The sequence below is a fragment of the Falco rusticolus genome, chromosome 5 (genome assembly GCF_015220075.1).
Source record: "Falco rusticolus isolate bFalRus1 chromosome 5, bFalRus1.pri, whole genome shotgun sequence".
NCBI lineage: Eukaryota > Metazoa > Chordata > Aves > Falconiformes > Falconidae > Falco > Falco rusticolus.
This window is the reverse complement of record NC_051191.1, coordinates 1,419,416-1,434,269: the sequence shown is the minus strand read 5'-3', so window position 1 is coordinate 1,434,269 and position 14,854 is coordinate 1,419,416. Positions and strand designations below refer to the sequence as shown.

General features: G+C 37.1%; 1 protein-coding gene across 7 annotated transcripts in view; it reads right to left on the bottom strand.

Annotated features, from left to right (window-relative positions):
• CPNE8 (copine 8) overlaps positions 1-14,854 on the bottom strand; it is a 107,943-nt gene that overhangs the window by 44,648 nt on the left and 48,441 nt on the right. For 5 of the 7 annotated variants that reach the window (XM_037387598.1, XM_037387599.1, XM_037387601.1 and 2 more), the window contains 3 exons: positions 10,668-10,771; positions 8,740-8,844; positions 1,976-2,017 (listed from right to left, as the gene is read on the bottom strand). In XM_037387598.1, the coding sequence (XP_037243495.1) occupies positions 1,976-2,017; positions 8,740-8,844; positions 10,668-10,771 (251 nt within the window). The other 2 variants (XM_037387604.1, XM_037387603.1) reach the window with 2 other exon arrangements.

Sequence of the window (14,854 nt, the reverse complement as noted above, 5' to 3'; positions counted from 1 at the left end):
CCGGTAAGCTACTGAAGTAGCTTAAATGATTAGTTCAATCTAGTTGTCTGATTTTTACGTTGTCTGAAGTTACATGAGATGAGTGCTGTCTCATCTTTATGAGGAATTTAACATACAATATGTCCATGTTCTGCTGTTTCTAAATTCAGAAAAGGTAGAAAGCAAAAGGCAAAAAAAATTATCACAGAATTAGAATAAAAAGGAATACGTATAAATATTATCCTTCCCTTTTTGATTTTTAGATATTAGTTTTATAGCTATTCAGAGTGGGCTGTGCGCAAAAGCAGATAATCTTTCAAACTGTTTGGGAGAATCTAGGGGCTAATGATTGCCTGAATTCCACAGTATATTGAAGATTTCACTCAGAATTGCAGCTACATAATATTCTTTGTTAGATTTCTTTCTCTTCTTGTTAATCATACCTCAGTTTCAGATTTTGGATGAAATAGGATGGCACATGGGGTTTGATACATTAAAAAAATACAATTCTATTTTCTTTAACTTGGCAATATATTTTGTCATTATTAGATTACTTTAAAAAAACATTGTCGTTTATACACAAAAGTGTAGCTATATCACAGATTTTAAGGATCTAGCAAATCTAAGTGAGGAACAGAGGACATTAATAGAAATTCATCATTATAGTGATGCAGTGATTTTTTTGTTAACATGGCTTTGTTAATTTCAATCCTTGTATTTTTAATTACCAGGTAATGTTATTTTGTCTCTCCAGGGAATATCTAATCAAGAAGGATGAATTTACACTAGCAGGTATTTACAGAAGGTAAGCGCATGATAAGAATGCTTATAAATCACCAGGCTTCATGATGGAACCAAAAAGACAAAAGTATAAGCTGAGAAAGCTGAAACTGGTTTTGGACCTTGTCAGCAAGGAAATGAATGGCAGAACAGGATAAATTTGCCCATTATGATTACAAGATCTGTTGGGCCACAGAAGCACAATATCATTAGCTATAGTACTAGAAGCAAATTGCATTAGCAATATTAAAGACATTACTCTGTAATAATATTGTTTTAAAAATACAAATGTATGTGCATATCCATATAGATAAAAATATAATTTGAGAGCAAAAGGAAATAATTCAGACAGACCAACTTAAAAATAAAGAGAGATCAACATATTACATACAAGTTCTAGTACCATGATTCATGAGTACAGTTTCTAACCAAAGTATTAAGATACAAGCTCAAATAATTTTAAAAGGAGTATCAATCCAGTCTGATAAAAAATAATTCTATTTTCTTTGTCAAAATAAAGGCAAATTGAAAGGCTAATTTCTTCAGAAAAGAGGTACACTCATTACAGACAGAAAGCTTGAATAGTAAGATTGCTCCTCTTGAATTTAGCAACAGAAATTCCATGTACGTTCCACCATTCTCTTTCTAGCAACAAGCTATTTAAAACCCAGGTCTTCCAACTCTAGAGTTTACAACAACGTTTTGATGAAGACAGGCACGGAAATGAACATTCAAACCCAATGTGAAATTATGATAATAGGTAGTTTCTACATTGCAATATCTAGGCAACCATGAAGTAGCAATTACAGGGTCATGCATTTTATCATATTTGAAAAGCAATGGTTTATCAAGCAGTGTTTTAAGCAAAGGAAAGTAAATTATAAAATGGATTTTGCCTCTCTTCATACACGTACAATAACTGATGACATGAAGTTCACAAGACTGATTTTGCAGATCACAAAGCAGACTATCTTGCTTCTTCCATGTATCAACATGCACACATCATGTTTGAAATAGGCTAATACATCAGCATTTACCACAACTGCAAAATAAAACAGAATGATAGCAATACTTTTTTTTCAGTATCTGTGCCTCTGAATACTGATAAATACCATTCTCCAGACCTGTTCTGGCCCTGTATATCTACACATTTCAAAACACATATATAAATATGCATGGATAACCCTCAGGTTTAACAATAGATTTAATGTCTTACCTTCCATCTCTATCCCAATCATACACCTCGACTTTAATTGTCCTAAAAAAATAAACAACAAAGCAATACAAGCCTATTAAAACATATATTAAAATGTACCAGGTCCGCATTTAATTCTTGCATTTTAATAGCATATGGGTGCATCAGTTGTGCCAAATCCAGAAGGCAGAATTTTCCAGTCATTTCTCATGGGGCAGAAAATAGCAAGTCACTCAGGTTACCCTACATATTTTCATGAATTAATAGTAAAATAGAGTGGAAGCTAAGGAAACAATTAAACACATTGGAAGTTTAACCACTATATTTTAACCTGCTGATGCTCTGAATTTTCTGTGTTTTTTATAAAGAATCTTTAAACCTTGAAAGTATTATCAAGGTTTTTAAGAACATTAATGAACTGGAAATTATTGTGAAGCTTTCTTTGGTATATTCTATTATCTGGAAAAGGGTATCTGCTGCGGGGTAATAACATCTTACAGAAAAAAGTAATACATCCAAATTTGAGAAGAAGCATGCAGAGTTTGAGAGGGCCTTTGTAAAACAAAATTATTAAGCAGCACAGTAGAGAGTAAAAGCAACGTTCACACTACGAAGTAAAGCACATTTAAAGCAGAAAGGAATTCTACTCCATATTTTTGGTTCTTAAATGAAAATAGCTACTCCAGAACACAATCAAACTTCAATACGGTAGACAGTATTAGCCCCTTCTAAACACTGTGCAGTGATGAAAAATGAAACCTGTGTGGGATCACCCAAGATTTTGTGAAGGCCATGGCTGTGGCTGCAGATGAAAGAATTTATAGTTCCTTAAAGACTGCACCCTTCCACTCTTAAACTCCCCCCAGCTCTCAACAGAGGCTGCAGCTGCTTGGTTAACTGACCAAAGAGGACAGAAATCACAGCATTTTTATTTATTTATTTATTTAATTCTTACAAAGTCATCGAGAGAGTTGCTTAGTTCTTTCATCAGGCTACCCTAAATAACCATCAGATTATACAACATAACCATGATTCTGACTTCCTAGAATGAAATGAGACAAGCAGATTGTGGGGTGTGGGAGGGAACATGACAGAGGCAGGCTTTGGGTACCAGGCTTCCCAAACTGACAGATTGCCCTGGACACTGTGGGAATACTCACCCACCTCTTAGTGAGCTGTTGGGCAAGCTGGGTAACAAAATGTTGAAGTCTGCCAAGACACAAGTACTTAGTGCAAACAGTTTTTCAATAGGAAAACTAACTATAATTTCCTTTTAATCAGAATTGAAAGCCAAACTAGTAGATTATTATACAGACAAAATAATACATGGATCTATAATATTTTTTCACAGTATAAAACGGTAACTAGCAAATTTTCAGGGAAGCACCTCATGAAAAATGTTATGTATATAATGGATTCATACAGTTTCTTGAGCCCTTCTGATGAATCTGCAACTGGCTACTGTGTTGCGGTTTAACCCCAGCCAGCAACTAAGCACCACACAGCTACTCGCTCACTCCCCACCCAGCAGGATTGGGGGGAAGAGAACGGGAAGGGTGAAAGTGAGAAAACTCATGGGTTGAGATAGAAACGGTTTAATAATTCAAATAAAATAAAATAATAATAATGCTAAATCATACTGAAAAGAAATTAACAGAGAGAAATAAACCCCAAGAAACACAAGTGATGCAAATGAAAACAATTGCTCGCCACCAACCGATGCTCAGCCAGTCCTCAAGCAGTGGCCCCCTGGCCAGCCTTCCCCCCAGTTTTATTGCTGAGCACGATGTCATATGGTCTGGGCTACCCCTTAGGTCAGCTGGGGCCAGCTGTCCTGGCTGGGTCCCCTTCCAACTCTTTGTGCATCCCCAGCCTACTCCCTGCTGGCGCGGGGTGAGGGGCAGAAAAAGGCGTCAGCAATAACTAAAACATCCCTGCGTTATCAACACTGCTTCCAGCACAAATGCAAAGCACAGCCCCATACTGGCTACTATGAAGGAAATTAACTCTACCCCAGCCAAAACCAGCGCATGTGTGAATCTGGAAACTAAGACATGATACGGGAACAGTTTTAACTAAACGTATGATCCAAAAAACAAGGTCATGTACCTCCTATGCAGTACTTCACGTTTACAAGACTGTACCTCTCTTATGAAGAAAGGCTCAGAGGGCTGGGGTAGTTCAACCTGGAGAAGAGAAGGCTCCGGGGAGACCCTACTGTGTCATTTCAATAAAGGGGGCTTACGAGATGGAGACTTTTTAGCACAGCCTGTGGTGACAGGACAAGGGGAAACGGTTTTAAACTGAAGGAGGGTAGTTTCAGACTGGACATCAGGGAAAGTTTTTACAACGAGGATAGCGAGACACTGGCACAGGTTGCCCAGAGAAGCTGTGGAAGCTCCTGGAAGTGTCAAGGCCAGGCTGGATGGGGCTTTGAGCAGCCTGGTCTGGTGGAAGGTGTCCCTGTCCACAGCTGGGGCGTTGGACTAGATGATCTTTAAAAGTCCTTTCCAACCCAAACTGTTCTATGACTCTATTACACATATAAAAGCTACAAATGGAAGATGAATATGGAGATGAACTGTTTTCTTATGAGTAAAGGGAACCTCTGAGGACGGCTCTAACTATTCTTGCTTCAGCGATGACTGGGAAACAGACGAATGTAGAAAATAAAAGTCTCCCATGCACAAGATCAATCTTATTTTACATACTTACTTGAGTAGTGGATTTCTTAAGATGTAAATACTATAGAGCGTACTGTCATCAACATCATTAATGAAACAGGAAACATATCACGACAGAGATAGCATACTGTTTTATTTATCTCCTTTTACTACAGAGTGTACATATATGTAAATTAAACAATCAGTAATAATGAATCCTATCCAGCCTAAAATGCACGAAAATGGAACAGAAAAAATAACACCTCCAGACTTCTTATATTTTAAGAAACTACTTGCTTACTGTTATTCTTCAGAACAGTTTCACATGAAATTAAGTCATCAGGTCTGTGTTACTAATAGAGGGGATAGGAATCCAAGCAATTGCTTTATAATTTGCTTCCACAGAACAAATTCACGCCTAGATGTTTTTCACATTTTTAATGTGATATTCCAATATAGGCACAGAAGGAGTTGCTTTGCCTGGAAGTTTCTCTTTCTGACTCGGATTTAATGGCTCTGACCACACCATTTGTAACATTTCATCCCTCTTGTGGAATTTCAGTTTGTGGTTAAGTTACCTTAGAATGAAAACTGTTTAAAGTGAAAGCTGTTCTGTGGAATGAAGTTTTCTTGAGTCCAAACATACTTTATCCCACCAAGTATTTGACCCTTGAAAGGAGACCACATGCAATTTAGTAAAAAAAGCAGTATCACAGAGCTTTTTCCCTAGAGACCCATTATCTTATTTCCAAGTTTCAAAACCTGTTATTGTTAAGATAGACAGGACATGCTAGTAAGTTTAGATTTACATAAGGTTTAGTGGGACTTAAGTTTTTAATTGTCTTATGATTCTGTGTTCAAATAACCAAATCATCTCAGCGAGAAAACATGAATTATAAGATAAATCCTTAAGATTATCAAGATAAATTACTGAGAATGATCTTCAGACATACAACTTCAACAAGAACAATTCTTCCCTGAATACAGCTCCTCTCTTCTGAAATTTATTTCAAATTAAAAAGATTGATCACAGACCTTGAGTTTTACCTATTTTGCATGACATGCAACCTATTAAAAGGCCTTTCAAATCTTCACACACTGATATTTTGCTCTCTCTAAACTGCTATTTTATCTTAAAAGGACAGTTTAGAGGATGGGTTCTCTATTTTAGTTTTTAAAAGATCTAATTTACAAAGAAATCAAGGTTAGAGAATGTTGGGGTTTAGGGTATCTCAGTCTTAAAACTTTTATGCATAAAATAACTGTGTGTAAGTGCTATTTGAGAGCTCATATTAAAAGAATGAAAGAACAAAAATACTAGAGATACCAAGTACTACTGTAGTACTGAAATCCCATCCCTGTGATGGCTGAAAGCATACTGTATGATTATATAGTTTGAGAAAAATTAAGGAAATCCTGGCCTTTTCACAATGGAAAAGTGACAGAGCTCACTCAAGCATACACTAACTGAAGATTTAATCTCCCTGAAACCAGAATGAATGTTTACTGTGATATATTCCTACTAATAATATTATTCCTATCTATCACAAAACCCAGAGCACCAAAATTTGATCTGTGAGACTGTCATTATCTGAAAGAGGCTTCTGGGGTTTGTGTTTCTGTGTATTACCATGCTGACTTTAGGAATCTAATCCTCACCTTTAGAAAGAAAATTTTTCAAACAAACTTCCCCAGTCTCTGGATGCTTTTTCTGGACTATAAGCAGACACTAATTTGAATAAATATGGCAGCTAACAAGTATTTCTTAATCTGAAACATGTAGGCAGGATTATGTAGTTCCATAGAGCCTTTAAATTCCTAAGGCATTCACTGAGCACATTATCTTAAAAGCATTCAAAGTAGAATCAACATGAGAAAACAGTAGTTACACAATAATTCGAGGCATGCTATTACACTTTTTAATTCTCTTTTGGAATGCCACAATTATTTCAAAATGCCTCTACCATAATATCTTTTAAAATTATTATGAAAACATTTTTTCTTTAATATGATAAACAGTGCAGCGTCCAGAGACTAGCTTCATGAGCACCGTTAGGCTTATGCATTATGGACATGAACCCATATACAAGTTAAAAATTCTATTTTATTAGAATGAACTTATGAATTTGCTGTATTTCTATTGTGCCTAATTGGAAGAATAACCAACATGGCTGACGTCAAGTACTTCACAAGGAGAGTGTCAGCAACGTAGGAGAACCCTTTTTCCTTTAGTTTGATGGAACACAACATCAAGTACTGTAAGAGTTTCACAGATCAAATAAAGCAGCTAAGATCTGGTAGGAAAGATAGAAAAATGGCCGTTCCCCTGAAAAATCATAAAAAAATACAACTTTCCCCAGACAAAAAAAAGAAATCACAAGTCAATTAGCTTTTGACCTTTTAATAAGCGACTTATAAAGACAGATTTTTAAGTCTACTAATGTGAAAGCATTCTGCTTAGCTTAGTGAATATAAGCACTTCTTACTCTCCTGCTTCTTCATATTGACTACTGAGTTTCAGTCAGTTGATTCAAGAGTTGGTTTGTTTATCCCCTGGCATTAGCTAGTAAATTAAAAGTTCAAGAAATGCCTCCCCAGAAGACTAGGCTTTCATGGTAACCAATTAAAATAATTTTAGTGTACACATAAAATGAATTTTGTCTATCATCAGCCTGATAAAGAAATGCAATAGTTATGACATGGCAAAATCATGTACTACGGTAACATAAAATGTACATGAATGGATGGTAATCATGTACATGGAAGCTGAAAACAAAAATTGAGGTAGAAAAGTAACTACTTAAATTCCAAACTGAAGATTGTTTCAAAGACACACTCGTGGGAAAATGATCAATTTGAGCAAACTCTTAGTTAATTTCCCTACAAGCAGCAATATATTTCAGCAAAGGATTTAGCTTCTCCTGATGGGAACATTAGTTCATGGTTAGACAAATGCAATACTAAACTACTTCTTATTTTAATCAGTAAGATAAAGTATCTTATATATTTTCATATCTGTTATATAATATAACAAGATATGATCATACCGATCTCAACGTGATAAAATAAAACAGATGTTTAGGGGTTAAAGGCATTCAAACCAGACTTCTGACCTTTTGCCTTCGAAATACCCAGACCAGTACATTTTGCATCTCTCTAGTTTCCACAGTCTCTGTGAAGCTGAATCGAACCTTAGCACATCTATCCATCTATCTACTACATTCAGCTTACCTATTATGCATATTTTTAGTCTAGTCTTCATATATTTCCTTCACGTTTTTAAACTAAGTATTACACTATACACTGCTAAAAGTATTATGACTCATTGATAAATCTGTACTTCTTCAGAGTCTTACTAAAATAACTCCAGTACTCCAGATTCCAGGAAGAAGAGAGAAACTACCAGACATTTAACTGGGTACTTAATAATAACAGCAAGAGCTAAATGCATTTCAAAAACATGAATGGTGACAACAAGAAGTCATCAACAGGAAGTTAAACATTTTTCCTGTTGATATTATTAGATGTTAACATCCATTTTTAAGGAATCTAAAAATATCCATTGTTCCTCAACTAATTTGTTTGTTATTATTGGTAAAATATTGGTTAAAAACATGGTATTATTACCATGTTTTTCTAAGATGGATCCTTCTGCCTGGGATCACTGAAAGCTTCAAATCTGAAGAGATGATGATTAACTTCTGTGCTTCTCATCTACTTAATCAGCATCCTCTGACATTACAATGTCATGCAAGGAAGACACATCGTTATTGTCCTCCATTGAAACATTATTAAAAAATACTTGTGCACACTAGTAACAGTGGCCATTATTCAAATTGGTCTTTTCTTTGTAACCGTTTCTTAATCACACCAGAGAGACCAAAGAACTTTTTTTCCAGAAATCACCACTAACTTTTTCTACAGATTTACCATATTGACTTTATTTTCCTAAATTCTCTAATGTGATGAATAGTTTTGAATACATACTATCCTTTCAAAATGCTGATTAAATAACCTAAATAACATCAGGAACTGAATTGCATAGAAAAACTTACATATGAAAGAATACATGAGGTAAGGAGAAAAAAAGGTTAAGCTAAGAAAGCATAACCTATAGCTTACCGGTCATAGTCTCCATTACACAGTGCTCTGACAGAAATCTTGAATGCCTGCCACACCGGATTTAATGTATTTTTTATGACTTCTGTTTTGTGGCAGATTGTAAAACTGTAATAAAAAAGATATAATTTGTATTTATTTACTTCTTTTGTGTCATCAAACATGGAATCAAATGAGCTGTAATATGTATTCACTCATACAATGTCCAAGTCAAATTTCAGATAAGAAAAAAAGAAATGCAGTGAAATCAAAGAGAAGGGACAACTGAAGAGGACAGACCTGTTTGAGAGAGATTACAGACTAGGGTGCTAAACAACTGTAAGCCTAAAACATTTTTACCCAAAACTTCAACAAGAATTACAACCATTTAGTGAGTTAGGCAAGAGCAGTCTCCATCCCACTTGTTTAAACAGGCCTTGTACAGCCAGGAATCAGTCACCAGAAAGAAAATGGTCTGGTAAGGATTTGACTTCTGCTTAGTGGTTAAGAAACTGAGCCAAGGAAGCCATGGCTTTCTGATTCTTGTTCCCCATTTTATGTTTATGAGATTTTAACTGGGGCTGCCTCAGGTAAAACATATAAGCCTCTGTGAGATAACATGATCACCTTCTGTCAGGTGAAATACAATAAATTGTTTTAATGCATTTTGCTTCTCTAAATGATGCAAGATTAAAATAATTCTTTTGAATCCTCATCTTGGGGACTGAATTGTTCAAAAGAAAATAGGAGGCAAGGTCACTGGTGAAATCACTACTGAAATTCTACATACAGACATAACTAAAGTTGTCCTTTGAGGGAATACCTTCCTTATGTTCCAAAGGCCTATGTTTTAATCCTGGCTATGATTCAGAAGACATGCCTGAAGCTAAAAGACAGAAAAGGGAGCATCCTTTTGCCCATGGGTGCAGAGGTACTGCCTGAACCTCCTGTTGGAGGAGAGTATTCAGGAGAGCAATAAAGAATCAGTGGCTCAACACTCACCTCCGGGAAGGAAGCGGAGAAGCATGACAAGGCAAAGAGAAACAGCATATAGCACCACTCCCAGTAATGCCCAGAGAAATTCCACTTATGACCATAATGCCACTCGCAAAGGAGCTGTAACTCCTCCGGGCTTGCAATTTACGATACTCAGCTTATATTCAGGAAACTGTTCCTACAGTCTTCCTCCAAGAGGAAAAGAGCAGGAAACAGACACACATATACCTATATACAGGTTTATGTTAACTGTGCCAGCTGAGCTACTGAAACAAGTAGTATCCTACAAGTCTAGCCTTTGGTTTGATACCGTGTTATATGTGAGGCTTATCGGTTTCCAAGAAAACTTAATGTACCAGTAGACTGCCACAGAAGTAGTATGTTGACCAGAAGTTAGTATGTCAAGTCTTAGGAGCAGACTAAGAGTGATAAACCTATTTTAACAAATTAAAGTATGAATGCAGCAAACAGCCACTTGTAAAAAAATATATTTTAAAAAAATCATCTATTTAAGGTATTTTTTTAATCTATTTTCTACAACTTTGTCAAAAATATGAAAGGTATTTCCAAATTTGCAGTATGAAATGTTTTTATCTAAAACAATTTCTGAGAATTAGCATATTCTGCAGCTATTTTCTCTGAGAGTTCCATTTAATTTAAAGGCATACTGTATCTTAGCAAAGGTAACACTATTTAACTATTATTATAATTAACTTTCATCGTGCTCTATATTTATCATACATTCCACTCTTAAAACCTTTAGTTGCCATATTTGATCTATCTGTTACAATAGTTTTATCCCTATACTGCATAACATGATATACTTAAATCCAACAAACATAAAAGAAACACAGCTTAATCTGACAAATATTAAAAAAAATGAAATCTATTTTACCATCTGCAAATAACTAAGTTGCCTACTGTTTAGCAGCAGAAATACTTAACAGGCACCTTACCTGCCATCTTCATTGCTTCGATGAAATACAAGGAAAGGATCTGATTTCCCAAAGAAGTCCTTCTTGTCTAGTTTGTTCGCACAAAATTGCATTAAAACTGAATCCTGAAATGGGTAATACAGAAAAATTACATACAGCATGCAGTTTACTACACTAAAAAAGAATTAAAATCATTGACTAACAGCCATACAAAAAGAAAACAAAATAAATGAGGGTATCTGCCTTCTAGATGCCCTCTACATATTTGCATTCCTGCAATGCCCTTATAGTGCAGTTTGAACTGCTGCAACCAAGAATTCCTTTGTAGGGGTCTGCAAAGGAAGGATAGATTTCTATGCTAAATGCCTCAGGATTTTTCTAGTATTTTCTGATATCTAAAATTGCATTTTGAGGGAAGTAGATGCACAGGCAAGGAACGCATATTAGAACTAATTTTAAAAACTCCAGTGAAACACAACCAAGACTTGTTCCTTCAGTGACTTAAACCTGCAGTTGTCTGCTCCTGCCGTCTGTAAAGCAAATGGCTTAGCAGCTTGCTATTAAGAGTCTAGAAGCTTTAAGAAAATGAGCCTGGAAGATACCAAATAACACCCATTCTGATGACAAATAAGGAGAAAAGTTTCTTTGCTGTTGTCAGGCAAACTGCTAGTCACACATGATCACCTCTTTGTGAAGAGGTAAGAATGTGAGAAGGATTATAAATGCAAAGATAAACCTGCAGACTCACCAGCTAGCTGGGGTGGGGTCTGCTGGGAAGACTGTTTATACAGGTCTACAGATGTAACAGCAGCAAGAGGGAGACTAGGAAAAACATGGGCTCACCACTGAGTGGGGAAGGGGACCATGTGACAGAGGACATGGAAAAGTCTGTGTTTCTCATAGCCTTCTGTCTTTTGGTCTTCACAGGTAAGATTTGCCTTCAAGAATCTTGGGCATCTGAGACCCACACCTGAGGAAGTCTGGAACAAGGATGACTTGCCCTTGGTATAGGAGGACCAGGTAAGGAAACATTTAAACAGACTGGACATACAGAAGTCCATAGGACCTGATAGAATGCACCTGTGAGTCCTGATGTAGTTGGCCAACGTCACTGTGAGGCCACTTTCGATTATCTTTGGAAAGTCATGATGTTCAGGGGAGGTTCCTGAGGACTGGGAGAGAGCAAGTGTCACTCCTGTCTTTGAGAAAGGGCAAGGAAGAGGATCCAGGCCAGTCTTTTCTCAATGTCTGAGAAGATGATAGAGCAAATAATCCTGGAAAATATTTCCAAACACATGACAGGCAAGAATGTGGCTGAGAGCCATCGTTGTGGATTTACAAAGGGGAAATTCATGCCTGATCAACCTGAAGCTTTCCCGTATGAAATGCATGGCTCAGTAGATGAGGGGAGACTAGTGGATGTTGTTTATTCTTTACCTTAGCATGGCCTTAGACACTGTCTCCTAGAATATCCTTGTTCACAAACTGACAGAATTACAGATTTGATAACTGGACAGTGAGGTAGACTGAAAACTGGCTGAACCGCTGGCTTCAAAGGGTCAAGATCAGTGGCACAAAGTCCAGCTGGAGGCCAGTCACTAGTGGTGCATCCCAGGTGTCAAAAATGGGGCCAATAATATCAAACAGCTTCATTAATGACCTGTATGATAGGACAGAATAGATCCTCAGAAAGTTTGCAAACAATACAAAACTAGAAGGAGCCACTTATACACCAGATGATGGTTGTGCTGCCATTTAAAGGCACCTGTACAGGCTGGAAAACCTAACCAACATGTACCTCATGGAGTTCAGCTGAGGGAAATGCCAAATACTGCACTTGGAGGGGAATAACCCCATGCACCAGTACAGACTGCAGGCCAAAAAAGTGGAAAGCAGCTTTGCAAAAGAGGACTGGAGGTCTTGGTGGACACCAAGTTGTCCAATGTTCCCTTGGCAGCAAAGAAGACCAATAGCCTCCTGGGCTGCATTACAAAGCGTGCTGAAAAAAAGTTGGAGAAAGTGATTCAGGACTGGTGAGGCCACTCCTGGAGTGCTGTATTCAGTTCTGGGCTCCCCAGTACAAGAAAGACGTGGACATGCTAGAATGATTCCAGAAAAAGGGTCAGTGAAATGATTAAGGGATTGGACCATCTCTCATATGAGGAGAGGCTGAGCGATGGAATTATTTAGCCTGGAGAAGAGAAGACTCAGGGGCATCTTATAAATGTGTATAAATATCTGATGAGAGGCAGTACACAGGCTCTGCTTAGGGGTATATAGTGGAAGAACAAGTGGTAATAGCCACAAATTGAAATCCAGGAAATTCCATTTAAATAAAAGAAAAAAAATTACTGCGAATGTGGCAAAACACTGTAACAGAGACTTTCTGCTTGCACATACTCAAAACATGATGGCATCATCTAAGAAGAGCAGAAGGGTTGACCTAGACGATCTCCCAAGGTCTCTTCCAACCTCAGCAATTCAGCAATACTAAAAATCTTTGTCATTTTGAACATGAGCTATAAAAGTTTAGCAAAAAATCTCAGAATGTCAGATAACAATTAACCCAAATACTACATAAACTTAGGTAGGAAAATATCACAGAGGAAGTATGTGACAGCTGATGAGGTAGTGCAAGAGGCTGTGTGGGAGAGTATGCACATGAAGGAACATGACAGAGAATGCAGGAGAGAGAGATTGAGTCCCAAATAATTTCTAAGCTCTCCTCAGTGATTTTGAACTAGTCGTCATATATGTAAAATTTGAGTGGGGTGAATCTGGAAGAACATGAAGGCCCTGGAAGGCACCTAGTATTTGTCTTCATTAAAAGGGAAAGAAAAAAATCCCCCCCCCCAAGTTTTCTGATTACAGATTTAATAACATATTTGTCACTTCTAAATATGTTTGTTACAACTTAGATAAAAATACTGGTCTTGGAAGACAAACCCAGAGTATCAGGAAAATATTGTCTTTAGTCTTTTTTAAGGTAACTAACAAATGCTTGGGGTGATGGCAAACACCTCTTAAGAATGGTAGGAGCTTAACTTCTTAAGAAATGTAGAAGTACGATTTGTGCAGGAAAGCAATAAATGATGCATCCATTTTGTCATCTGATAAAGGTGTGAACATTCTGATCATGTACTACGTACAAAAGTTTAAGCCAATGTAAAACAGAGGGGAAAGACAGGCATATTCTATGATCATACTTATTCATTTATACCAGTAACATGGGAATTTCCTACTGCTAAATGGCAGTTCAATGAGACTGGGTTGGCGCACCATATTAACGTTAGCTGTGCAGGATTGGCAGGTTGCCGGGAAAACGTAAATAAGATTGGAACCTGTGTGCTATTCAAATATACCACTTTAGCAGAGAAATAATACAAAATTGACTAAGTTGGAAATAAGGTACAAAATTAAGGACTTCTTTTTACTTCAAATATGTAATAAACTTAAGGAAATAAGGCCTAAACAGATTAGCTATTGGTTATATTAGTAAAAAGCGAAACATGACTATTGTCTATGTAGAAAAAAATTAACCACTTAATGACATGGTATAAAAGTTAGAAGTTATACATAAGGCAAAGCATTACTTCCTCAACACCATCAAATTACAAAAACTAAGCCCCAGAAACAAATCTTTTCAAGCCTCAAGGTATTGTTGTAGCTTTATATATCTAATCTTGTACTCTCCAGATCCCCTGTACATTCCCATCACGTCTGATACTATTGCTTTCCTCATTTCAGATTTGCTACCTTGCCATTGCAAACTCTTCAAGAGATACACCCTACAGCCCCATCCAATACATACCATGCTTTGACAAACTGCCCCCCTCTCAAATTCCAGCCAGTCTTTCCCACCCCATACCTATCATACTTGCTATTCTTTCTTCCAGTCTGTTTCCCTATGATTTACAGATAGCTGCTAGTTCATTCCATGCTGGGAAGCAACTGAGCTGGCCTGACTGTCAGGTGTCTTCTGATCATTAAGCCTCTTCCTCTGTCGAGTCCGCTTCTCCACGAACCCCAGGAGAGGGAGGAGCAGTGAAACTACTGGGGAAGGTCATGACCACACCAGGTCTCTCCCCTTAACCAGCCAAATCGTCCACTGCCCTCCCACCCCCCAGTATTCTTCTGTTTTCAACTAAATAAGTAGGCATCTGCCACTAACAGGCCATGGAAATCTTTACTTTCTTTACAGTTTAAAC